The following is a 25,347-nucleotide window of genomic DNA, read 5'->3' on the forward strand; positions in this document are numbered from 1 at the left end:
GTCTCTGTGCGCTTTACATCCACGTCGCTACTCTCCGAGGAGAACCGTATTGCTTCATTACAGTACAATCATCAACCACTGCATTGCATTACAGTGTGTGACTCTAACCTAGAAGGACAGAGATTTGCATTTCCTCCCGTGAGCAAAGAAAAGGGAGACAGACAGACAGAAAGCCAAGGAGAGCCGTGTGATAAGTCTGGTGATATTGTATATTATTCTGACGTATTCATCCTACAAACAGGAAACCTGTCCCCAACAAATGCACTGTTCACTTGTGTTGGAGTAACATTTGCTGTAAGCTACTGATCCCAGCTGTTTGAGCTCTGCAACAACTGGCAACCGTTCTAAAGATTGAGAGTGAAAGTCAGATGTGCTGAAAGTGCTATTACACAAGTAGAGACAACATCAAGGAGGAAGAGTGGTGGTGGTGATGATGATGATGATGGTGGAGAAAGAGAAAGAAAAGGACATGGGGCCTTGACACGGGCATTTTCAGATCGAACGCTGTTTTGACTTTGTTTGCTTCTCTTCAGAGACAGAAGCGTTCTGAAGAACACACAGAGAGCCAGAGAGAGGAGTCTACATGCACAGCTCATTATCTGGAATGCTAATTTAAAACAGCAGCTTAAAGCACATCATATAAATATTAACTATTCTATTAATCCAGAGAACTGTGCTGTTTACGTACTACTAAGTGTTGTATTTATGATCTGAGAGCATCAGAGACTCTGATTAGAAAGTACCTGTACGGCATCACTATCTATAGAGTAAGACACCAGAGTATCCAGAACAAATCACCTGTCCATTTAAGGCACGGTGATAAAAAAAACAAACACCAGTATCACACAGTGGATGATTAGTTTCCAGAGTGGACTTTGCGTCTGGAACATCCTGTCTCACCTTGTTGTTTTTTTTGCTCAAAGGATTCTAGTACCAGGTGGTCAAGAATGTGTTCATCTACAAGTGCAAATGTAACCTGATCACGTGTAATGTTTGGAACACTGAGTAAAAGACATCATGATGTGTTGGAGACATCATCCCTTCTTCATCCTCACAAGTACCGTTTCTTAAATCCTGAAAGTCAAGATGGTTGGCTTCTTATTCTTTATCCAAAATGTAATTTATGGGTCTCGTGGCTTTTTGTCTGGTAGAACATTGTGAAGCTGTTACAAGATGAAAATATACAACACATGAACATACATGTTGTCCATGAATTTAGATGATTACAGACAGAAACACTTTGTTTTATCAGTAAAAAGACTGCACAGATCTCCTTCTTATCAAGTCTCTGTATTTGAGTTGATGAAGTTGTATGTTCTTAAAACAAGTGAAACATCTTGCTGCGTTTCAAAAACACAAAACAATCTCAACATTCTGGACTCAGTTTGTGTTCTTGCAGCGCTGCTCTTCCGATTCACAAGAGAATACAGTTGTTTAAAGAAAGTAAAACTATGTAAAACACCACGTTGTTGTCACTTCATCAGTGTTCAGTTCGCTCAGGAGAAGTACCCAACTGACATTAGATGTTTGAACTTGTTTTTTAACTCACATCATGTGGTTTCTTTTTATGAAGTAGAGTTCACATTTATTGGAAACGGGTTAAAGTATTCTCACAACACTTGCAGGTTTTTTCACTTGTTTTAAGAAAATAATGTTTTTGGGGAATTTAAAGATGGAGAGTTGTGCAGTGGACCAATTTCTCTCTTCCTGTTTCCTGCTCTTCAGGCTGTGACTCTGTTTGTTTCTGCCTGTTTGACATCAAATCTGTTCATAATGTTTCCTGATAGCAGAGCGCTGGGATCACAAAGATCCTGTTCTCTGAACGTGTAGCTAGTTGTAATAGAGGAATTACAGTGAATAGATTTCAGTGGAACCTATGGCATTTTACAGACACCGAGTCTGTGACGTCCCTATGACTCGTCTGTGGCTTTGCTCTGGACCGGCTGGTGACTGTTGTTGCAGTGAACCTGGGAGAGCTGCAGGCTGGTGTGGAGCCCTGAGCCGAGGCAACACATGGAGTCAATCTCCTCGAGGAGGCCTCGATCCTGCACCACAGCCGCCCCCGAACCTTTACCCTGACCCAGGCACAGGCCGAGCCCCAGGAGCCCCTCCTTGGACACCTCTTTCTCCCACGGGACCTGCATAGCTGACGGGCTGGGCATCGACGGGCTCCCCCGACCCTCCTGCTGGGCCTTGCTGCTTTGCCTCTGGAGGGCCTTTTCCTGGTAGTACCTCACGGTTTCCTTGGACAGCACCTTCCTCCTCAGGATGCCGGTGGAGGCAGTCTGGTTCTGGGCCTCAGGAAGCTCCATGTTGCCTTGTGGGTCCGAGATGGTCCGAGGCCGGCCCGTCGGTTCAAGAGAATAGCTTGGGTGAGAAACGGTTGCTGGAGAACTGTAGGTGTAACAGAGAGTGGGAGACGGCGGCATAGGTGTAACTCTATGGGACGCTGAGGGCGAGTAGGAGAAGCGGTCTTTTGGTCGTCGCCCTACAGGTAGAGGGTCATAGTTGAGCTGATGAGGGTATGACCTGGAGATGTCAGCCTCCTGGGCCGGGGGTGTATTCGTGATGATGGGCATTGCGGAAGCTGTCGCAGGTCTCTTTGTCACCTTCAGGCTGCTCTTGTTGGGCTGTCTGCGTGGGGACGGGGGGAGGTGTTTTCCGTGTACCGCAGTGTCATCCTGGCCCATATTCCAGCCGCCATGATCCCTGCCGCCATCACAGCCACTCTCATCGGCAGGTTTGGATGCGCTGGGAGGTGCGGGCTTGCTCTGGAACAGCAGAAACAAGGAAATACCATTAACTTAATACCTTTATGAAGAAACACAGTTCTGAGTCCCATTCTGACACCTTAAGAATTGTAAAAGAACTTGTAAATGCTGACTGGCCCTCTCATAGCCATGTCTTCCTCCGTCTCTCTCTTGCGTACCGGGGCCTTGTAGTTTAAATCATCCATGGACCTGAAGAAGTCCAGGCTCTTGGCAGCGCTAAGTTTGCCTTGCTCCACAGTCGTGGTGCTCAGAGAGTCCAGGATTTCCTCCAGCAGGTTCATCTGGCCCGAGCGGGAGGAGTCGATGTCGAGCTCTACTGAGTAGGAGTCGTCGCTGTCCTCGATGTAGGAAGGGACATCCCCGCTGTCCTCTGAGGAGATCCTGAGACAGAGACAGAGTTAAACAGTGACTCGTGTATTGTTTCATAAGATAACTGTTCTTTAGCGAGCATCAAATGCTAATCAACAGTGGGGATTTTCAAAAGTAATATTTCATGTGTATAACAGTTTATTGTGAATATCGCTGCGATAACCACTTCCTTTGAGTGACGTTTCTGTCACCACATATGTCCACCTGGGGGCAGTATTATCATGGGTAACAAACAAAAAAGATTGAATGTGCTCAGAAAAAGAGAACCTGCTTTTTCTTTATGAAATGAATCAGTCAACCAGCTAAAGTTCCAATATCGGGACAAACATACTTGAAACAAAATGGGAATGGCCAAAATGTTGCGATCATAAAAATCAGAGTACTTACTTGCTCGCACTGTCCAGCTCGTCATCATCGAGCCCGTAGCCAAGATCTCGAGGGCTCATGGGATACTTGTTGAAGTTTTGCTGTTAATGAGAACAACACAGCAAGTGGATGTAGTTAGAAAAGCAAAGCATTACATGATAACACAATGGAAGTGGACCCGAGGGGGGGGGGGGGGGGGGGGGTTCGCTTTAAGATACAAGGCTTCGTGATAAACATGGAGTCAGACAGAATGGGGTGTTCTGCTGAGGTACAGCATTTCACTAAACAACGACTTGGAACCTGATAGAGACAAGATGCAGGTCTGCGTCTGGTGGGTCCCCATGAGACACAAGCAGCAGCTTGTTTTAATGAGCCTGGACCCTTAGGGTTGAGACTAAATTTGTCAAATTCGGGTCTAGGGACAGAAATCTTTAACATCCCCTGCAGTATTTTATCAAACTCAGCATTATATGGGAAGTTAAAGCCACGTTCACACTGGGAGTGAAGATGTGGGGGGTAGCTACATTGATCATTTGCATTGCGACACCGGCACATGTGATTGTATTTGTCATTTGAGTGTTGAATGATCAGTGCGTAGTGTAGTTGTCTCACACATTGTGGGTTTAATAAGCCACCTGTGTACCGTATTTAATGGGTGGGTTAAAGAAGAGACAGAAGCTTTACAGAGCCGGGCAGGACTCTCCCCATGGGAGCCCAAATCTGCCCCAGGCCACCTATTAACATGCCTTCCACCACGACGCATATGTTCCTCTCTCACTGCACGCGCATGTTCGCTTATGTTAACAATATCTCTCACTTTCTAATTTACACTCTTTCCACTCTTGCCCATTTACCTTCTCACATATTGCTGCACACCTCCTGTGTCTATTGTTGTGGTAACATCTCAAACTGTCGTTCAGTCTCTTGTGTGTTTTTGTACACAAACAAGCACTCATGTGGTACAGTTAGCAGCCCCCCCTCCCATGTTTTTTTACACTAGCTTGGCTCCACCTCTCTAACTTCTCTGCATTTTTCTCGTTAGCCAATTATCAAAGCCCTACACTGAGAAAAAGGCTCTTCACAACCCTAACAGCGAGCGGAAGGACGGGTGTGTGTGTTTAGGGAGTGAACGCTGTACAGTTTGTGTGCTTGTGTTGTGGTTGTGATTTGTGAGACACAGACACACAACAAAAAAAAAAAAAAACTGACACAAGAGCACAATAACAATAAGGAGGAAGGGAATTAATGAAAAAAGGAAGGAAGGAAATGTTTAGAGGTGAGGAAAGATTCCTCAAAGCTCTAAAGAATGACGGGAGGGGGGGAAGGGGGGCAGTATTGGAACCGGTAACCAAGCTGGTCTTGATTAGCCGACGCAGTGCCAGCCAGACAGGCGGAATGTAACGTGTGGCTGGCCTGGCCTCATTTAGGGCCTGTGTTCGGCCAGGGAAGACATACACACACCCACATATACACACTCAGTCACATACGCACCCTATTACAAAAAAACACAAAGAGTTAAAGTGCCATTTTCTCCATAAAAGTCAGCGGAGGAGATGTGTGCAGTAGCCACTTAAGCCTCTCAGCCATCGGGCTAAACATGAACACATGTGGCGGCACTGCTGATTGGCCAAGCCGCTCGCCTTCCATGGTAGCGTGGAGCTATAATGAAAGAGATTTCAGAGGGGCTCAGGCCTGGGATCCCTAAACAGCCTTTAATGGATTCCTGTGTCAGGGCAGTAAATCTGGGGCCAGGCCGACGTGCCAGCCAGCCAAAGCGGAGCGGAGATGCACCTGTGAGACACTTGGGGAGGGTTTGGACAGAAACACTGCATGTTCACGGTGCATGCAGTTATTTAGACTGCGCATTTGTGCGAGAGAGCGGTGTTTTCGGGAAGCAGGGCCTCTCTCTCTCTCTCTGCGTCTAGGTGTTTATTAAAGCAAGGTGAACCCAAACACAACCAGACACAGGTCATGAAGCCTGGCCCTCTGATCTCTGTTACAGCTCTGATGCCGTCTACAAAAGAAAGTTCCACAGGGAGCCGTAAACGGATGGCACCTCACTTCACGGCTTTATCAATTTGTCACTCCCTCTCTTCACTGTGACCCTTGAGTGCAGCAGTTAAGATTAGACTATTTACAGCAACCAAGCATTTTACGATAGAAGGAGTGGGTTTATCACACTTTTTTTTCTTCTTTTTTTTAATGGCCAACATACTGCATTCATTTGACTGGTAATGTGAGATACGACGTATGCTTTTGTTAGTCACTTGAATATAATATCTCTGCTCCTGAAAAGCTGTTGAAATCATCAGCATCAGTTAAATCTGAGATCTAAAATTAGATGTACTGTACGTCAATGTAAAATGACAACAGAAATAGAGAGAGAGAGAGACTCTTCAAATGTGCTCTGAGATATTCCCAACCAAAGCTGTGACAGCTGTGCCACCTTCCCATACCTCCTCAGGCCTGACAGGACAGGGGAAAGCATAAAATAGCAGAACAACAGATTATCATACTGCTCCTTCATTAGCTTCTCGCTGTCGGCTAATGGGAAGCTAAAAGGTGAAAATGTAAAAAGTGATTCTCCCCTACATGCCTCCCCTGTCTCCCATTTCCTCCCTCCATCACTCTGCTGCCAGCGACAGATGTCACTGTTTCTGTCGGTCTGGCTCTCGCTTCCCTTCCTCTCCGCCACAAGTGCGACTGTACAGATCGCAGGGAGCCAAGGAGTCAGGAGGAGATACAGCAGAGGAGTCACGGAAATAATAAAGAGTTGTTTCAGTTTTGGAAGAGAGAGAAAAGCCTCGTGTTTCTTAAATCAAGGAGAAGATTTGACTTCTCCTCACAGTGTTATTTTCGTTTTTACCTTGAGGGAAACATTTCTTTAATCATTTTAATATTATTTTGTAATCTTTTTATTTTTTTGACTTTGATCAGAGTACCTGGCTCAAGAAGTTAAAGAATCCTGATTACCACTAGTTTCGGCTTCAGACATAAAAAGCCACACGTCCTCTTACAAGCCTTCACAGTCACGGATTGTGAGTAAACTGAATAGAATTGTAGACGTGAGCAGCTTATCCTTTACTCGCACCCTTTAGATCCTGGCCGTGCAATAAGCAAAGGTATGACATATATCCAAGGGGCCTCAGATTTGATACAACAAATTACATTTCATTTCTGTGTTTATGAGGGGAAAGTAGTCATCACCATCTGCATTTGGAGAAACAAACTTTCCCCTCCTCTTCCCTCCTCTTCCCTTCCTTCCCTGCATGACCAGTTAAGCGGAACAACTACGCCTCTCTGTGACGGGGCCAAACGCTAGCGGACTTTAATAGCCAGTCTTACATTATACATTTCATATGGTATTTCTGAGCGGGCACTGATCTCACAGCTTGGCAGTGTATGTAAAGAGATGCCGGCAAAATGCAAACAAACCTTGGGGAGAGGCAGAGCCTTTGCAGAAGTACGGCCAAGTCTGTTTAAGAGCTGCTCGCTCAAAGAAAAAAGAAAGAAAAGAAAGAAAAACGGCATTTGAGGCAAGATTCACTGCTCGTCGATCCAACTGGCTGTTGCTGAAAGCCCGCTTCCCTTTCGCTTAAAAAGGGAGGCATATAAAAGAAGGAAAATGTGAATTATGCTCATTCTGTTGGACTAAACTCATCCAGTAAGATCACCTGGTGTCTTTCTGTGAATGGGTGCAGTGCAGTACTCTGAAGGTGCCAGGAGATGGCACTTTGGGTTCAGCGAGGAAGTCAGTTGGTCTCTGAAGTGGGGACAAACTAAATGAAATGGAGACTACAAACGCATACAAATAACCACACACACACACACACACACACACACACACACACACACACACACACACACACACACACACACACACACACACACACACACACACACACACACACACACACACACACACACACACACACACACACACACACACACACACACACGCACACGCACACTGAAGTATCCATGTGACTTTGTTCCTCTGTTTTACATCTTTGTCAGCTCCCTGATTCCCCTCCGCCCTAAGCGATGTGGTGTTTTCCGGGCTGGCACCTCTCCTGCCTCACCAGGTGAAGAGTCCAGAGCCTGAGGCTGAGCCGGGCAACAGGCCTGCTGGCTGTCATTGTCCATAACACTGACCCAACCTCTCCTCTCCTCTCTCAACAGCTGTCATTGTGTTGTCTCCAACCTGAGGCAAGCTGCTAAATGCATGCGTGTTTGTGTGTGCATGCAGTACACACAATCAAAACCATGCTCATGTACAAAAGGGCTGAGGTACAGACACGCACTCTCTGTTTGCAGATGCTCACAGCACAATACCACATAAAACACACACACACACACACACATACCAGATATACAGAATCTCAAAAACAGATGTGGCACTCACACAGAGAACCATACAGGAGCCAGAACAATGGTTGTTGTTTGTTGTATCAGACGAGGAGTCAGCAGTCCAATTCAGTCTTGTTTTTGTCAAACGAAAGGATTACTCCTACATTCTTAATCAACAAGCTCACCAAACACCGACAATCACCCACATTGCCAGATACGGCTGAAATATGTGCGCAAATGACAACAGCACTTTCACTTTGGTACATGTGTGTTGGCTGATCAAATAGAAGAGGAATTTCATAACTCGGATTATTTTTTGCTCTGATTAATTAAAAGGAAGCTACTCCAGGATCATTCACTTCATTTCAAGGACAGCCATAGAGGAGTTTGCAAAAAAAAAAAAAGAAAAGATGAATGCTCAAAATGTTTCAGGCTTCTTCTTTCATACAGGAAGATGGAATGTCTTTAATCAGATCACCATCATCATGTTTGGAGCGCCAGATGACAAAATGCGTGTGAATTTATAATAGCAGGCGAATGAGGCTTTGTTGGTCACTTGGTCAGAGGTATGGATGCGTGAGAAGGACAAGGGAGCGGGTTTACGAGTGTTTGTACTGTAGCTAAGGACACAATGCAAAAATGTGTCTTAAAGGCAAATAAAAAAAATAAAAAAATCTGTATACGAAGTGAGTTTCCTTTCACTCAGGCATGAATACGGTTCAATAAGCAGCGCCATTGTACCATCTTTAATATACACTCAGTTGCCAGTTTATTAGGCACACCTACAGTAGCTAAAACTAATGGAGTACTACCTTAAAGAAGGTTTTAATGTTCAGTTTTTGTTGAACTTTAAGAACTGAAGAGAGGCGCTGATTCAACTTGATGGTCAGTTGGGAGGCTGGTTTTTTTGTGGTGCTGTGTTGTGACGTGTTTCTAAAAATGAGTCTCGGGTAATAAAATTGGGGTACAATGTCAATTCAAGAAAAGTTAGATATATTTATTTTAGGAAAATAATATTTTAGGATTGAAAAATGAATTGCATGGATGGACACAGACAGGACAGAGATGGAGTGGGACATATTTTAAGGAATGAGCATCGAGGAATAAGAGTTGGTACTGCTGTAGGTGTCTGTGTGGGCACAAGAGGCGGTAAAGGAAGGTTTTCTATTTTTTTTTCCCACTTTACTTAACCTTTATTTAACCAGGTTAGTCCCATTGAGAGCAATTTCCCGTGCAAGGAACACCTGGTCAAGACAGCTGTGGGCAGAACACAGTATCAAGATTTCATGGGCAGCAATTTAATACAAAAAAACACAGATAGAAAGGAAGGAGAAGGAAAGATAAGAGGGGGTAAGAGATTCCTTTGAACTGAAACTGAAATGTAAATACGGTGCGCTTTAAACAGTCAGGTGAAAGTAAAGAAAAGGCTCGCATTAAGAAAAATAAAAGCCTAAAAAAAAAGAGTATTTAATTCTGTACTTGCCAAATGATTTTCCAGAGGTATTCCATAAACAAAAAACATTATTTCTGAACTGGACATAAACATCTTTTTGTGAAAGAATGTGTTATATTTTGAGTTTCTAAGTAACGCGTTTTAATTTGTTTATAAGGACAAAAACTAAGCTAATACGACTATCTTGGAAAAACAACAACACAGTTTTGAACTGTTTTGAAGAGTTTCAATCTTTCAGGGGTTACTGCACACTGACGGGCCATAAACTATCAAGGCTTTCTTGGCTTCTCAATTTTCAGTCTTAGTTTCACTTGACAGAATGTCAGAGTGCACTCTCCTACTGGGGTTTATGTCTTTAATGAAATCAATTTTTCCAATCTATTTCTAAGTGTTTTCGGTGCTCTGGTAGTCAGGAAGACTACCAGAGGGGGGTCGGGAAACATAGACGAGTAAACTGTACTTGAGCTAAAAGGTAGAAGTAAATATATAACGTTAATGTGAAAAGAGAAGAAAAGCATTGTGTATGGCTGAAGAGGAACTGATGGACTAACTATACAAACACAAACACACAAAATCAGTGCTGTGGGACGCGTGTCCTGTGCGTCCCTCCTCCAGTGGTCTCCAGGGACCCGTTACTGTGGCAATGAACAGGCCTCAATGGCAGGGACAGGGGTGTGAGAGTGTGTATATCCTGAATGCAGTGTGTATGCTTGTTTGTGGGTGTGTGCGCACATCAATTGCATGTTAACTGTTAATCTGTGTGTGTGTGTGTGTGTGTGTGTCGGGCTGGCCCGTCTTTGTGTGTGTGCTTGCTGGGGGGAGGGTGTCCGAGGAGGCCTTTAGAAAAGCCCTAATTGCCGTTCCTCTCCTCTCCCCGGCCGTCACACCTTCCTCTGCGCTAAGACTTTCCAGCCTCATCTCACACACACGCACGCACACACACACACACAGGAAACACAACGCTAATTAGAGACGGCGCAACCTCTCCTAATCAAACTCTTATATGACTGTGACCAAAATGTCAGTGTGTGCATGCAGGGATGTTTTTTTTGTGTATTTTTAAGACAGAACTGGCAGTCAACTTGGTATTTTTTTCATTTCGCCAAAATAAGTGGAAAAGCTCCAGCTGAGAGTACAGAGGTATAGATATTAGGTGGAAGATTTAACTAGTAACCTGAGGCTGTATGCATGCTTTTAGTACTGTACTTAAGTGTGCAATTTTAATTACGTTGAACTAAACTTCCTTCACCAAGAACTATATGTCCACGCTTTCATTCACACTGCAGTCTCTTCGTATTTTCTAACGTTTTTACCTCTCTTGATAAATTTATTGATGAATGTGTATTTTGTGAGCGTGCATGTGTTTGCACATTGTATGCCAGCTCTGCACGAACACACACACACACACACACACACACACACACACACACACACACACACAATCCACTTATGGGGCACAAGCAAATTCTTCAGAGGAAATGCTGACCAGCAGATGAGTTGCTTCTACTGTCCGTGCTGTTCAGAGAAAAATACTGAATGTACAACATGAGTGCGTTGAAAGAAAAAAAAAATTGCTTATCATTACATTTGGCACCCTGACAAACTACTGTACTTCCAAGAGCTGTTTCAAGAGAGAGAGAGAGGGGGAGAAAGAAAGACAGGAGGATGGAGATAAAAAAAAGAGAGAGAGAGAGTGGGGATGAAGAGAGAAAGAAAGACAGAAATGAGAACAAAAAGTGGACGGAAAGAGCACAGAAGTGGAAGACCGCATCCATGTCGATCAAGCGAAAACTGAGCTCTCGTATGATCAGTCAGTGTACATGTAGTTAACTTATTTACTGATGTGTGTGTGTGTGTGTATCTGTGTGTGTGTGTGTCATACCCGTCTCATCTTCTGCAGTCTCCTTGGAGACAGGCTCTTGGTGCTGGTGGGAGACCCCTCACAGACCATCACCCCCTCTTCTTCTTCTTCCTGAGAGAGAAATGAAATGAATGTAAAATGATCTGTGTTGTATATGAACTAAAGGGACTAGTATGTAGAACATGTTGGTGGGAGAATAATGTGTTTTTGCATTCAAACCACATCACAACAAATTCAATGCATTACTCCTTCGTTCAAGTTAATCCGTTTCAAGTGAAAGAATGAAAGAAGCCACAGAACTAAAGTAAAGACGCTCTTTGTACAGTTTCTATTTCTCAGTGACATTTGTAAAAGTTAAAGCAGAAGTCTTCAACATTTTTCAGGCCAAGGACCCCCAAACTGATAGAGAGATGGAGCAGGGACCCCCGACTATATATATTGTATAAAATTGTGTTTTATATTAAATGGGCCTAGTACCGTGTATACCTCTTTATTGTGCATTCAATACTAAGCTATTCAAATAATACACAGGTTCATATATTCATGTTTTTATTTTAAACGTGTGAGGTACAGTGAGGAGGGAGGCCGTGCCACTGCCATTTATAAACACACCTTGTCAACTGATACCAATGCCAATATCAACGTTGTCTGTCAGTTGCATGATAATCATACACACAAGCTATTCACACTGATGTTTTCATCTTAAACATAAATGTGGAAACGTAAAATGAGTGATGGCCTATTAGTGCCACTGCCATGCATAAACATACCTGTTATCTTTCATACAATACTGAACTATTACAATAATGGACACATTCATGTTTAGAGAAAAAACTTTTTTTTCTTTTTTTCTTTTTTAAATTGTCTAATCAACCAAACATTTCGCGGACCCCCTGCAGTACCTGACCTGATGCTTTAACCTCTGAGTTAAAGGATTAGTCTGGTGATAGTCTATATTTTTCTTACTACCAACATCTGTGAAAATATTTATTGATTCTTCTAATAAGTATTGTTTATCTGCACCATAGATCAAAAGTGCAATCAATAAACCACAGTTTGATGACACGATGAACATGGTCACTGTGGTCAATCTCACACACACACCGTCCTGTTACTGCGAATACTCGGTAGCGCATCAAATCTGCCCCTAAAAATAGTCCCTTACAAATGCCCCGTGTATTTGTGTTTGGATAAATTTTGCTAAGAGCTACAGTGCCCGGCTGCTTCAGTAAATCACTGAAACAATTAAAGTATGTACTCACGACCCGTCTTTCAAAAGAAAGATCTTCAGTAAGAACAAATGAGTTCGGGTCTCTGAGCCACGGACATGGTATCACAGTTGGAAAACACAGAGAGAAGAAGTAACGCATTGGTGGTTTTGGCCTTTTAATGGAATCTTTGGATAACAGCACATATATTTATTATCACCGGCCTAATCCTTTAAAACGTTCTCTACAAGGTTAAAACAATTATATTCAAGGTAGCCACCGCTGATGAGCTTCATTTCAATATGTTTGTGCATCGGGGTCCTTGTTTAGACATCTGTGGCTGACAGCAACATAAATGCACTGCAGATTAAGTGTGATCCTGAGAAAGTCGAATTAATTAATTTGTGCATTTGAGAATTAATTCATGAATGCACAGGAAATCTGTTTCACCTCAAATCAAATAGATTTCAAAACCTCTACCTTCCTCTACTGTGTGTGTGTGTGTGTGTGTGTGTGTGTGTGTGTGTGTGTGTGTGTGTACACACATGCAGAACACTGCAAACTCCTCGTGCTCTTCATCAGTGCCCTCTCTGCTCAGTTTCCCACTGACAGATCAAACTGCTATTGCCTGATCAAATCCATCAGGCTTATGGAAACATACACCTCGTTACATTAGCTTTGAGGAAATCACAGGCTCACTGATGAAATATGCAGACAATAAAAGAGAAAGAGGGGCCGGGGCCTGGATGACATGACAGGCCATAGCCAGAGGGGCGTTGGTTAAAAATGTACAGCCCTGAACAAAGCGCTAAGCAGGCTTCAACAGTCATTAAAGGGCCCGGCGTCAGAATCACACACTCCATGTAAAGCAGCCTTCCTGTCTATTTCTATGAGGGGGGGGGGGGGGGGTGTCGACTGTATCTGTGTGCTCTCAGAACAGAATCATGTGTGCGCACACAATTTCTACGAGCGTGTGCATGTGTGTCAGGGAGGTGTGAAGGTCCGTGCTGCTCACCCTTGCTTTAAGTCTGTCCTTAATGTCTCGGATGCCCCTCTTGGCATGACTCTTGGCCTAGGATGAAAAACAACGCACACGCACACACACACACACACACACACACACAGATTACTAATCAAAACATGTTGCATTAACATTCTGTTCTGGTTTCGTGTAACATCACGAGAAGCTTTGATCCCTGCGGCAAAAACACAGAGACAAAAGGCTGGATGAGAGAGAATCGCACACTAACAGAAGGCGATAACATGAAAGGGCACCCTGACCACCTATTGTACAGCACATGACGACATGGTACTGCTCATCAAACGCAGGCTACAAAACTCCCATTCCTTCCACCGTCAATTACTAAACACAAAACAACCGGCAAAATGTCTATTTCAGTGGAGTTTCAAGGACTCGATGTTTCAAGTTATGTACATATAGAAACATTACATTGAGCTACATTTATCGGACCGTTTTGAAGAAGAACGTACTTTAGTCACAGCTGTGTTGAGAAGTGCTCCTCCTCTCTGTAATAGACACAGAACATTATTAGTAAGTCACTTTGGGTGAGTTTCCACACATACAGATTTATTTTAAAATATCAAATATTCATATTATGCACACAGCATGCAATCATATCGTGGTGATCGAATCTCAGCAGAAATGGCTCAGAGCAAGCTGCACTGCGGTTTGATTTTTGCATACATTTTTGTCATACTGTGAAGTATCCTTATCAATATCATGAGGGTTATTTCTACCACATCACTTGACTCCCGCAGTAGTCGCAAAGGACTCATTTTCAATATCAAACACAACCAAAACTCCCTGTGCAGCTGTAAATAGTATTGTAATGCAACTTTCATATACAACTGGTGACAGCAGGCAAAGTATCATATCGCTGAGCCATGATAAACTGCATGATTCAAAGCATTCAGGAGGTTTTTATTTAGAAGCAGCCTAAAACAGCGATGGAAGGGACTGTGCGTGATTGATTTCTACTTTGAGTTCTGCAGACTGACATCATGGCACCCAATATCTCTCGGTGCCTGTCTTCTCTCAGAGTTGCTGCATCTCTCCTCTGGCGTCTCGCTCTTCTTCTCTGTTTGGTCTTTAGTGTAAGCACAAAGCGTCGGCTAAACGGCTAAACAGAGTAAATGGCAGACAGCGTTTTAGAAGTCGGCAAAGGGAGAAGAGGAGAGAGGCCGAGGTGAAGGCCCCTCTTATAGATCCCTGTCAGTCAGGAAATGTGAACTTTAACAAATCTTTGAAGAGCACTCTAGAGAACTAATTCAGCCTTAGCTGACGGCGTGGGGAGAGAGGGAGGGGGGAGAGAGAGAGAGAGAGATACTCTGTGTAAGAGAGAGAGAGAGGGAGACAGAGGGGGGGGGGGGGGGGGGGGGGGCTGTGACAGAGATGAAAAGAGGGAGAAAGGGAAAGGAAGAGAAAGTGAGAGAGAGAGATAAGGGGAGCAAAGAAGAGGAGAAAAGAGACAGGAGATGAAGAAGGAGGGAGAGATCTATGTTCTTGGGTCGGTTCAGCAGAGTAACGCCCGTGTTTGCTGCCAGATCAACATGTCATTTCGGAGGACGTCTTGTCACGTCAAATCACTTCTGTCTCCCTCCCTGTCTGTCTGTCTCCACTGTCCTGCTGCACGCGCCGCTTCACACACACACACACACACACACACACACACACACACACACACACACACACACACACACACACACACACACACACACACACACACACACACACACACACACACACACACACACACACACACACACACACACACACACGAGCTGGATCTGTACATTCAGGCAGCCCCTTCATTCCAAAAGCAACACCAGGACTTCAAACGCTGAGCTGTGTCAATCACACTTTCAATTAAATATAACTCGGGAATGAAATGAGTGAAACATTTTTATAAAAGCCGTAGATAAAAGCGTTTAGATACGACATGCAGGACATTCTGGGAATACCTTCACAGTGTGCATCCATTGCTGGTAGGACCTTGAATTACCTGGAGGGATGTATAAAACACAGAGAACATGAATTAATCATTTTGCACTCGATAGCATTGTATTAACATTGCAAAGCAAAGGTAACTATGTATATTACACTGTGACACATAGTCTCATGGCTACACACACTCGCACATTACTGAGCATTTAAAAAAAAGTGGTTGTTTAAATGTATTGAATATAACTACATTTAGTGCTATAAGGCTTTGTAATTGTCTGTTTTCTTCTTCTGTCCCTTTTGTTACACAATCGATAATAAATACTGTTGAATACAACATTAGTGTGAGCAACTGGATGTGAAAGACTTGTGCATGCAGAGTGGAGGGCTGCTTTAAAGGAGATCTTTATGGTGTCCGGGGCTCTAAGATGTTTACAGAACAGAATTACTGACGACTGTGTGTGTGTGTGTGTGTGTGTGTGTTTGGGATCAGAATTCAAAAGCCCAATAATATGATGGATATTTAGCTGCAACGTCTGGATGGCATCTCTTTTTTCTTGTCATGTAAATAAGACTCAAACCTGAAGTGATGTGATCAAAATCATATAATTTGTGTGAGCGCTCCTACGGGATTTCAAACCTCTGATGTCTCGTGCTCAGTCTCCACACGTAACAACGCTCAATCCTGCCAAAACAATACTAACTCTTTCGTCAATCTCCTTTTGTCACATTCAATCACATTAACAAGTAACCTCTGCATCAGTTCCAATTGACAATCAAGATACATGTCAAATGTAAAAAAATAAAAATGTACCTTTTTTTTTTTTTTTTTTTTTTTTTTACAGTTTTTAGATTGGCCAAGAGTCACTTGAAGCCATTTAGTTGTAGTTTTTAAATTGATAAGAAAGACAATACAGTTCATTGGTGCATTCGTATTTGAAAGTGCCTCATGTGGTCATGAGATATTTAACAGCAGCCTTCAAATGTTACTCAAAGAATAAGAAGTTCAGCACCAGGAATGTTATAAAACGTATACTTGGACACTACAGTGTACTATATAACTACCGTCTATTTAATTAGTTTATCATTGTTTTTAGAAGACTTTTGGTCATTTCAATTGTTTTAGAGTTTTGAGAGCAAGATACATTCTATTTGGGGAGTGAAAGGCTCTTTGTTTTTAATTTTCCTAACTTTAAAGACGTCTCCTTGTTTTGTTCACTGCTTTTACTGTACATCTTACTATAGCACTAATAACTACAGCCCACTGCATGAAATATGGCAAATAAATATAATGTGGCTAATTGATAGACAGGTCTAGCACTACTCACTTCCACAGAAGCCCCCCTCTGTGATCTCCTCTTCAAACATGTCGGAGAAGCCGCGGCCTGCGTTCAATTTGGCCAGCCGTCCGTCGATGAACTACAACCATAAATTACAACGTGCTTATTAAAGAAGGGAGGGGGGGGGGTGGTGGTGGACACACTGAAACAGATACAAAACACACACACACAGATTCAAACACTCAGGCCGCAGTGGGGTGTTATTAATCCTACCTGACAGAAACTACATCCCAAGATTAGGTGGGTTGCAGGTAATAAGGATTTGGTAATGTGGAGCAGCTGAGGGATTAGGGCAGCAGACTACATGCTGCACACTGTCTGAGACATGAGGAAGTTTCATTTCCTCCCTTTGTAACATGGAGCGCATAAAACTCCATCTCATAAATACTGACCTAACAGCCAAGACAGCTACACATTTCAAAACCTCCACAGACACAAACTCACGTAAATATGTTCTGCAAATACAAGCAGTCACACACGTACCTCAACCTTTGTGATTAAAACAATACTAAATTAACGGCATTCTTTTTAAAGCATGAGAAATATCTAGTTTTACAGACCACGACCAAATAAAACCAGTTGTTAGAGTGGAAGGGAAAAGACAAAAAAACTAAATGGTGTCAAACAATCGTTTTTTAACACATTTCTTATCATTTTTGGGCCCTTATAAAAGCTCTGGTGCCTCCTCCGTACAGTTTACAGGCTCAGTTGACCCTCATCGTTTTTGCAGGAAAAAAAATCGAACTGTATATCATCTTTTTAAATACTGAACATGAAGAAAATCTCTAAAACAATTATGTGAATGTAGATCACTCAGTCACACATATGGTGCGCTGTTTTCTATTAGCTAAATCAAACCACATTGACCCCCAAGTTGCTGTTAGTTTCCTGTCCCATCGCTTATAATATCAGCAAATCACTGGGTGGAAATAATACGTTCCAGTCAAATCCTTGGGCTAATCTTGGCGCGTTTCTAGTGTTAAAAAAATAAAATAAAAAAGCCAGCTGCAGCTCTTATATTTTATTTTCAAGATGTGGGGCCAAGTCGTGAAAACTACTTTCTGTGTGTATATTTATTTAGCTAAATCTTTGGTGTCCAACCATAAACTAGAATCTATCTTTTTAACCTCTTCAGTTCATCCGTGTAAAGGTGGGAGGGAAAGCATTTAACAATCTGTTATGGTGTCTATTAGTATATATAAAGGATTTGGATTAAAAACTAAAACATATATTTGACTGATGATTGCATTAAATAACAATCAACACCTCCTACCTTTCAAGCACTATTTTGGTACACTATTCTTTTTAATACTTGAAAGCAACATAAAGTCTGTATCACTCCTCCTCCCACCTCTGTGACTGTGTCCAAAGTGTAACAACAGTGTAGGTTGTTTTAGGGCACATGTCCTCGGGGACAGACCGCTAACTAGCGACCGACACGGCCGCCCGCTCCTCTGGTCAGAAGAGCCGGAGACTCATCATTAGATCATTTTAATGAGAGGTGAGACTGCAGGTTTCAACCACTGCTCCGCTACGTGGCTGGCCCAATTAGTGCAGATAATCAACCCAAATCATCACCTAGCCAAAGCCTCCACTTATCTCCCCCCTCGTCTCCCTCAACACACACCCCCGGCCAGATTACCTGCCTCACTGTGGGCCTTAATTGGACATTACTCAACAATGGCAGACTGTGATCACCACACACGCTCTCACACAGACACACAAACCAACACTTGTTCATGCACTCGTGCACATGCACAAACACAAGAACACAATGGCTCATTTTCTTTGTTTTGAAAGAGAGAGACCAAAAAGAAAAAAACTCTCTCAAAGAGTTCAAACAAAAAGTAGGGGACCTTTAAATACATTGTTTTAACGCTTTGTCAATACTTGTTGACCTAATGACATAAAAATAAATTCAAATTATTCTGCTTAAATAGTTTTTGTGTAAATCGAAGCACAGCAAATCCTGCTCCATCTCTCCATTTCTACATGTCCTCTTGATTCCTGAAGCCGTTGTAGCAGCGGACCGTAGACCGTGAGAGTTATTCCATCTGGCTACCAGCACATTGACTCGCTCACAGGTTGGTCACAGTGCTCTAGATTTATTTAAACTCTGGAATTGTGGAGCCAGAAGTTGGGATTAGGACTCCACAGGGGTTCATGAACAGAGATACACAGACAGCCTAAAGGAAATGTAACTTTTGCGACCTGGAATTTAGGCCCATAAAGTGTGGATACTAAGGGATATAGCAGAAATCATGTCACTCATACGTTTCTGAAAGGAGGTTTTGAAGGGTGGATACTGAAGCATCATCTTGTGTGTCACAGTGACACACAAGATGACTTCAAATAAGCTATGAAGACCCCAATCTGTTTTAGAAAATTAGATTTTGTATTGTGAGAATGTAGTCAGAACTATCTGAAATGAATTCTTTACAGTAAGAGCGTTTGTGGAGCCAGCATCTAGCAGCCATTAGCAGCGGTGCATTTTAAAGCCCTGGCTTGGACATGGAGGAGGCAGCTACTTGTATCCATTACTCCTATTGGTTATAATAAAATGTAGTTTTCCAGCTTACTGTGACTGCTGTGATACGGAGTGGACGGAGCAACTACATGATCAGATTTTAAATCAGATCATTTGGTTTTGCAAGGACACACCTTTTCCCCTTTCGGTGAATGGCTCGGCTACTGCATTCTTACACGCGGAGAATGACGGATGATTATTGATTGATGGGACGCACATGGTCTACAAAGGCTCCTGGCAGTAAATTATCAGACTACAAGTCTCCCTACTGACTCAATAAGACTGTGTACGGCTCAGTTTTGTCAATAAGAGGAAGAGACTTCGTTTTATCAGTCTCTGCTAGCACAATACACACACACATGATGTGCGCTTGTCAGTGTGTAGGAGCTGAGAATGGTTGATAGGAAGCAGGTTAACGTCGACAGGCTTTCCCCCGCATTCTTTTAGAAGACTTCTCCCACTTGTTCTGTTCTGAACAGAGATGGGCCGAGCACACAGGAAACAGGAACAGAACAGAAGTGTGTTAGAAGGTGAAACTGTGACATTTTAAGAGGTGTGTATGTGTATATATATATATATTTTAGGGTTGGCTTAGTGTCTATATGTCATAGAGGCAAAAGATAAAAGGACTGTTGTTCCTGCTTTTTGTCCCCTAAGCACACAACGTAAATGCACTTGACATTTACATTGTAGTTCACAAGAAGGTGTTCTTATCCAACATGTTGCAATAATGCATTTTAATAAGGCTATTGAAAGTAATTGATGGCCCTAATGACATATGACAGCACACAATAGTCTCTCTGTCTACTCGGCCACTCAGCTAATAAAGTATTGCTAATGTTTCGCTGAATTTGCATAAAAAAAACTTGGAACACGCTGTTCCATCTATAAAACTGAAAATACTTGTGAAGCAAAATAACTGCTTCACAAGGATCGAAAACAAAATCACCTGTAGAAAAGCAATTTCCTGCTGAAACGGTAACACCTCAAACTCAGGTAACACCTCGACATTCTGCGTGTGTGCTTCCCCGTGTGTGTAACGTGTGTTGTGGTCGACCAATTCCTATAATGTGGTTTGAATTTGGCTCAAGTTTGACCCATTATTGTTGGCGTATAGGCGACAGTGACAAACCCCATACTTTAAAGGCCATGGTGTGCAAGTGATTAGATGATATACAGTATATACTTAAATATACATTGTATTAGACATGTTGTTGCTTGATAATTGAGCAGCCCAACCTGTTTGTTTACACATTCCTGTCAACAATACCATTGGGGAAAAAAAACTAAAATTGTTAACTTCAAACTAAATCATGAACTAAACTAAACTTTTAAAAACTAAAATGTTCATCCTTGCTCCTTTTGCAATTAGCATTGCAACATTTTGGGATTTTATTCTAGTTTATACATATGACAATTTATAGCAGTATAAGTGTATTATTCATTGTGTGTGGCCAAACGCTATTCATGTTTTTTTAATTCGATGGCATACTAATAAGAGAGCAGTCCTACTGTCAGACCTATAAACATGTGCAATATACTGACAATGAGGACAATATATTGGAATTTTGGTGCAAAAATAACACATTGGTATAAAAACAGTCAATAACAAAACAAGGAGCAGGAGAAATGGAAAAAATCCAAACTTTCGCAGTCCATGAGTGTGTACTTATGTATATAAAAATGAATGTGTGCATGTGTGTGGCCACGCACGTTGAGCATTGTTTGCGTGTTTGAGAGCGGATGTGGGTCACGGCCAGAGCAGGGCTCGGGCGGACCGCTGGCCTCTCTCACTTTAGTCGAAAGAGGAGTGGAGGAGATAAGCTCACCCCATCCACCGCGCTAGAGAGGAGGAGGAGGAGGAGGAGATAAGGGCCTGTTTCCCAATGCTACCGCTGAGGCAGGAGCCAGCCCGGGAGGATGCTTTGAACTGCTGCTCGCTATCTGCTCTGCCTGGGAAAATTATAGACGGGGCAGAGTGTCCAGAGAAACAAAAGGCTGATTGAGGACTGCTGTGCTGTAACTCTCGGGGGTAAATCACACTACTATCACGGGTCAGAGAGCACCGAAAAAAAGAATTCAAGGGTTGAGAGGAAATTTTCTTCGGAGCCAGAGGTGTCTCTCCACTCGGCTCTGGCTTAGCTAAGTTTAGTATTGCTGGAGGGATTTGGGGATGAAAACATATTAAGTATACATGAGTGATTTTAAAGGGAAACTCGTGTAACCACACATGAATAAAGGATAGGCCTACCTGCTCACACGCTCACAAACACACATTCACTGTACATAAATACAAACATGAACACTGTGGATTATTTACTTGCGGTGGGTTTTACATTTTCCAAGGACAAAGTTAAAATTCGCAACGTTTTTTTTGTCTGTATTTTACAGGCACATGCATACATGTTAAAGACAGAATACAACCGTGATATGGTTTTTCTCCAGTAAAATACATATAACAGGCCTGACTTATCGTAGTTTTGTTTGTACACCAGGAAATATTGAGCAAACAGAGAGACATTAAGAAATAACAAAAGCGTTTTGAGAGATAACCAGAGTAAACAGTTTCTAGGGGTCAATAACCGTCTCTAATCCCAGGCCTCTCTCTTCTCCTTAGTCTGAACAACTGAACTATCAAGATACTAAATGCTAACTTCGCCCAGTTGACAGTTTGCCGAGCACAAGTGGTGCTGGGAGACAACTGTAAAACTGCTTTTACCCTTCTAGATATAGAATCTGCTCAAAAAATAAACAGCTCAACAATAAACATTGATGGGAGAGGACGGAGCAACCTTCCATATTTTCATATTTGTGCTGGCCTACAGCTTACGGGATAGAGTCAATGTAGCCATGTACGTGACAGTATATAATACAATTATGATTTTAAGGAGGATTAATGGTTCCGTATTGATGCATAAAGGTAAATATGATGTCCGAAATTTAAACATTTTCTATGGTCATAGATTTTTACTTGTTACAATATGACATAAATGAGTAGTTCATGCTGGTTTTAAGAAACTGACACACACACACAGGTTTGTACCTGTTTGAAGAGCTGCAGGTTGACGGCCATCGACAGGAAGTTCCTCATGGTGCCCAATCGATGGTTCACAAAGCTCTCCTCACAGAAAGTGATTGGCTCCCCCTGAGGAATCCACAGCGACATCATTGGCAAAAATTACAATACAAATATAATACTTATATATTTTGGCTCACTGTTCTTTGTACCAATCTGTTTATCTCCATGTTTACTTGAGCCACAGGAAACAAAGGCAGGCGTGTGTGTGGTGCCTTAAAAGGCAGGGGGTCTAAACTTAACAATGTTGTTTATAATATGATTTACAGCACGAAGAAGATCGCATCATCTATATTTACATTATGCACTGTAAAAAGTCTTCTTAAAAACTAAGGAGTATTTCAACTGATTTCTTCATTAGTGAGCTCACTGGGCTTAAAAAAACGAGAGACAGGAAGGAAGGAGGAAGGATCAGGAGAGATGAGGTGAGTATTAACAGAAAACAACAGTCCCTTTAAAACGGTTTCCCTGGAAAAGAGCGATCTCCCCTGGACCAGAAGACTGGGTCCCAGTAAACTCTCCAGTACTCCACGTGAACACATCATCACATTATTACTATTTCTTACATCATGTCTGTTGGCCTGTGAGCTATAGACATGGAGGATGACAACAGAACCACTGCAGGCCAATCACACGCAGCCCTACAGTCATTTCCAATTCAGTTTTTTTTTCATAATTAACATAATTCTCACATATTTCAATGATGCTCTAAATTCTTCTCGCGTAAAACAATGTGCTTTGTCTGTTCTAGGCTACAAGCACAGTGTGGCGCATAAAAACAACTTAACAACACCAGAGACTAACTACATGTTCGAGGATGGGCGGATGATACCAGTGGCCCAAATTACATCACAGGAATACTGCTCCACTTACATCACTAAAAGTTTTTAAGGCTTATTCTCTCGTAAAGAGTTGAAAGTAGCTTGTTGTAGTTTAATCAGCTTGCAGTTTCCATCTGGCTGCTACAGCCTCCGACCATACTGCAGCGACCACAACCGAATAGCATGCCGAGACTAACAGCTAATTGCTACTGAAAAAAACTTCCAAAGTCAACTTTAAGGCTCGGTCTGTGTACACATCACTATCCAACAAAACCCTTTAGTGCACACAGGCCACCAAAGAAAGAGAGCCGTATTAATTTGATCTATTTTAAGAGGGTCACCATGGTTGCCCAGCACAATAGGACAACTTCCAGTTAAAGTGAAAAAAAGAAATATGTCTTAACTGTATGTAGGCAGCCAACACCGTTGATCTCGTGAGACACCGTTAATCTAGAGAAACAGCACGAGGCTGGGCCGGTGTTGTAATGGCATGAAAAGAGAGGGCCACATACTCTCACATCTGGTACCATCATAGTATGAACCATGTTCTTGTGCAGGACTCCGGCTGTATGTGGACACATTATATAGATCTTCTATACATGCAAATATGCTTTGTGCAGGATTTTGTGTATAAAACAGTCTTGACAGCTTTTAAACATGCGATGGCACCCCGAATCAACGTGAGCTGAAATTGATGACTTAAGAAATGGTGTTCTAGTCAGCCCATTGCTTTTCAACGCATTATCATTTTCCAGTATTGTTTCATTTACAACTCAGCAAGACTCCAACCAAACATCCACACCCCTCCTTCTGTCAAGGCATATGGGCCTGTGAACCACAGCGCTCGGCTCAGCGCCGTCTTCTCCTCAGCTCGGAACAATCACTGGTGATATTCCACAAATATCAGAACGCAGGGAGCATCATCACCATCTTCATGCAAGCAGATGTGCATGTTTATGTGTGCGCATTAACGACACCGATTTTGAGCGTGAGTGAACTGAGAAATGACTGCATGTTGTGCTCGCACATACGCTAACACACACATAACACTGAGTCTCAGTGCTCGTGTCAGAGGGGAGGCAGTTTGTTCATATACTGTCTGTATACAGAGAAAAGAGAGACAACATCAATAATGTAGCATCTTGACTCCGGGAGTCCACAAAGTCCAATTAATCTCAAAGCCAAAGGAACAAAGGCTTCGCTATTTGACAAACAGGACATGCTGTAGTTTGCTCTGCTCTGACTCAGACTTGATAAGCAGAAAAGATCCAGAGAAGAAATGTTCGGGGGGCTTAGTAAAGGAGAGTAAAACACCAAAGGTGGCTAAAAGGGATCTTCAAAGGGAACGTCCTGACTCTTTTCAGCTCCTCTGACATTTCACTGCCTCAGACAGGCCCACCTTAGCTCTGCGCTCCAACCGAAAAACACACCTTTTACCTTCAGTCAAAACTGCCCCAGTCTAACCAGACTTCAGTGAAATTTGACTCAACTCACCCAAACTGAGATGGCTACTGCCATACACATACACAGTCTGACGAGCAAATACATCATATTCTTGTCTGTGAATATTTAATTCTGCCTGTGAATGAAAATGTGATCTTTGGCCTTTATACTTCATATGTTATCAATATGTTCTTGTTTTTAAATGCAATCTATCAGAGCATAAGTATGTAAAATCAGTCATAAATATGTTTGTTTGATGAATATAAATGGTCACTTCAGCCAAATTAGAAAAACACAACATTCATTGTCACTTGATATTATATCCCTTGAGATTCAGATAGTGCTAGTTTTAAGTTTTTAGACATCTGTCTCTGAGACTTCTGCTGCCATCTCAGTATAAAAGATGTTACTGGAATTTCATTTGAGGTCCTGTCGGTATCAAAGAGATATAGTGTATACCTAACTATAGTCTATAAAACTAACCATGTGTTCTCTGATTTACCAGAGTACAGGGGACATTTTTTTCTTGAATAAGCACAAAAGAAATTCCACTTACAGTCATTCTAGCAGACGCTTTTATCCAAAGCGACTTACAATTCAGATTCTATCACAATACTACACTGTAGGCACAGCTACGGGAGCAATTTTGGGGTTAAGTGTCTTGCTCAAGGACACATCGACATGCGACTAGTGGAGCCTGAGCCGGGGATCGAACCGCCGATCCTCTGATTGAAGGACGGCCCTGCTACCCACTTAGCCACAGTTGCCCGTGCCAATTACATCCATTGTAATAAATAATT

At 42.5% G+C, this 25,347-nt stretch overlaps 1 protein-coding gene across 3 annotated transcripts in view; it reads right to left on the reverse strand.

Annotated features, from left to right (window-relative positions):
• Positions 1-1,483: 1,483 nt before the first annotated feature.
• The window catches only part of dennd1b (DENN/MADD domain containing 1B), a 97,072-nt gene continuing 73,208 nt past the window's right edge, over positions 1,484-25,347 (reverse strand). For all 3 annotated transcript variants that reach the window (XM_076088247.1, XM_076088246.1, XM_076088248.1), the window contains 9 exons: positions 22,251-22,352; positions 16,669-16,759; positions 15,361-15,401; positions 13,870-13,905; positions 13,394-13,450; positions 11,192-11,281; positions 3,528-3,607; positions 2,930-3,152; positions 1,484-2,771 (listed from right to left, as the gene is read on the reverse strand). In XM_076088247.1, the coding sequence (XP_075944362.1) occupies positions 1,911-2,771; positions 2,930-3,152; positions 3,528-3,607; positions 11,192-11,281; positions 13,394-13,450; positions 13,870-13,905; positions 15,361-15,401; positions 16,669-16,759; positions 22,251-22,352 (1,581 nt within the window). In that variant the 3' untranslated portion in view covers positions 1,484-1,910. The remainder of the gene's footprint in view (positions 2,772-2,929; positions 3,153-3,527; positions 3,608-11,191; positions 11,282-13,393; positions 13,451-13,869; positions 13,906-15,360; positions 15,402-16,668; positions 16,760-22,250; positions 22,353-25,347) is intronic.

This window comes from Anarhichas minor, unplaced genomic scaffold, assembly GCF_050575085.1.
Source record: "Anarhichas minor isolate MPS153535 unplaced genomic scaffold, ASM5057508v1 ptg000010l, whole genome shotgun sequence".
Lineage (NCBI taxonomy): Eukaryota > Metazoa > Chordata > Actinopteri > Perciformes > Anarhichadidae > Anarhichas > Anarhichas minor.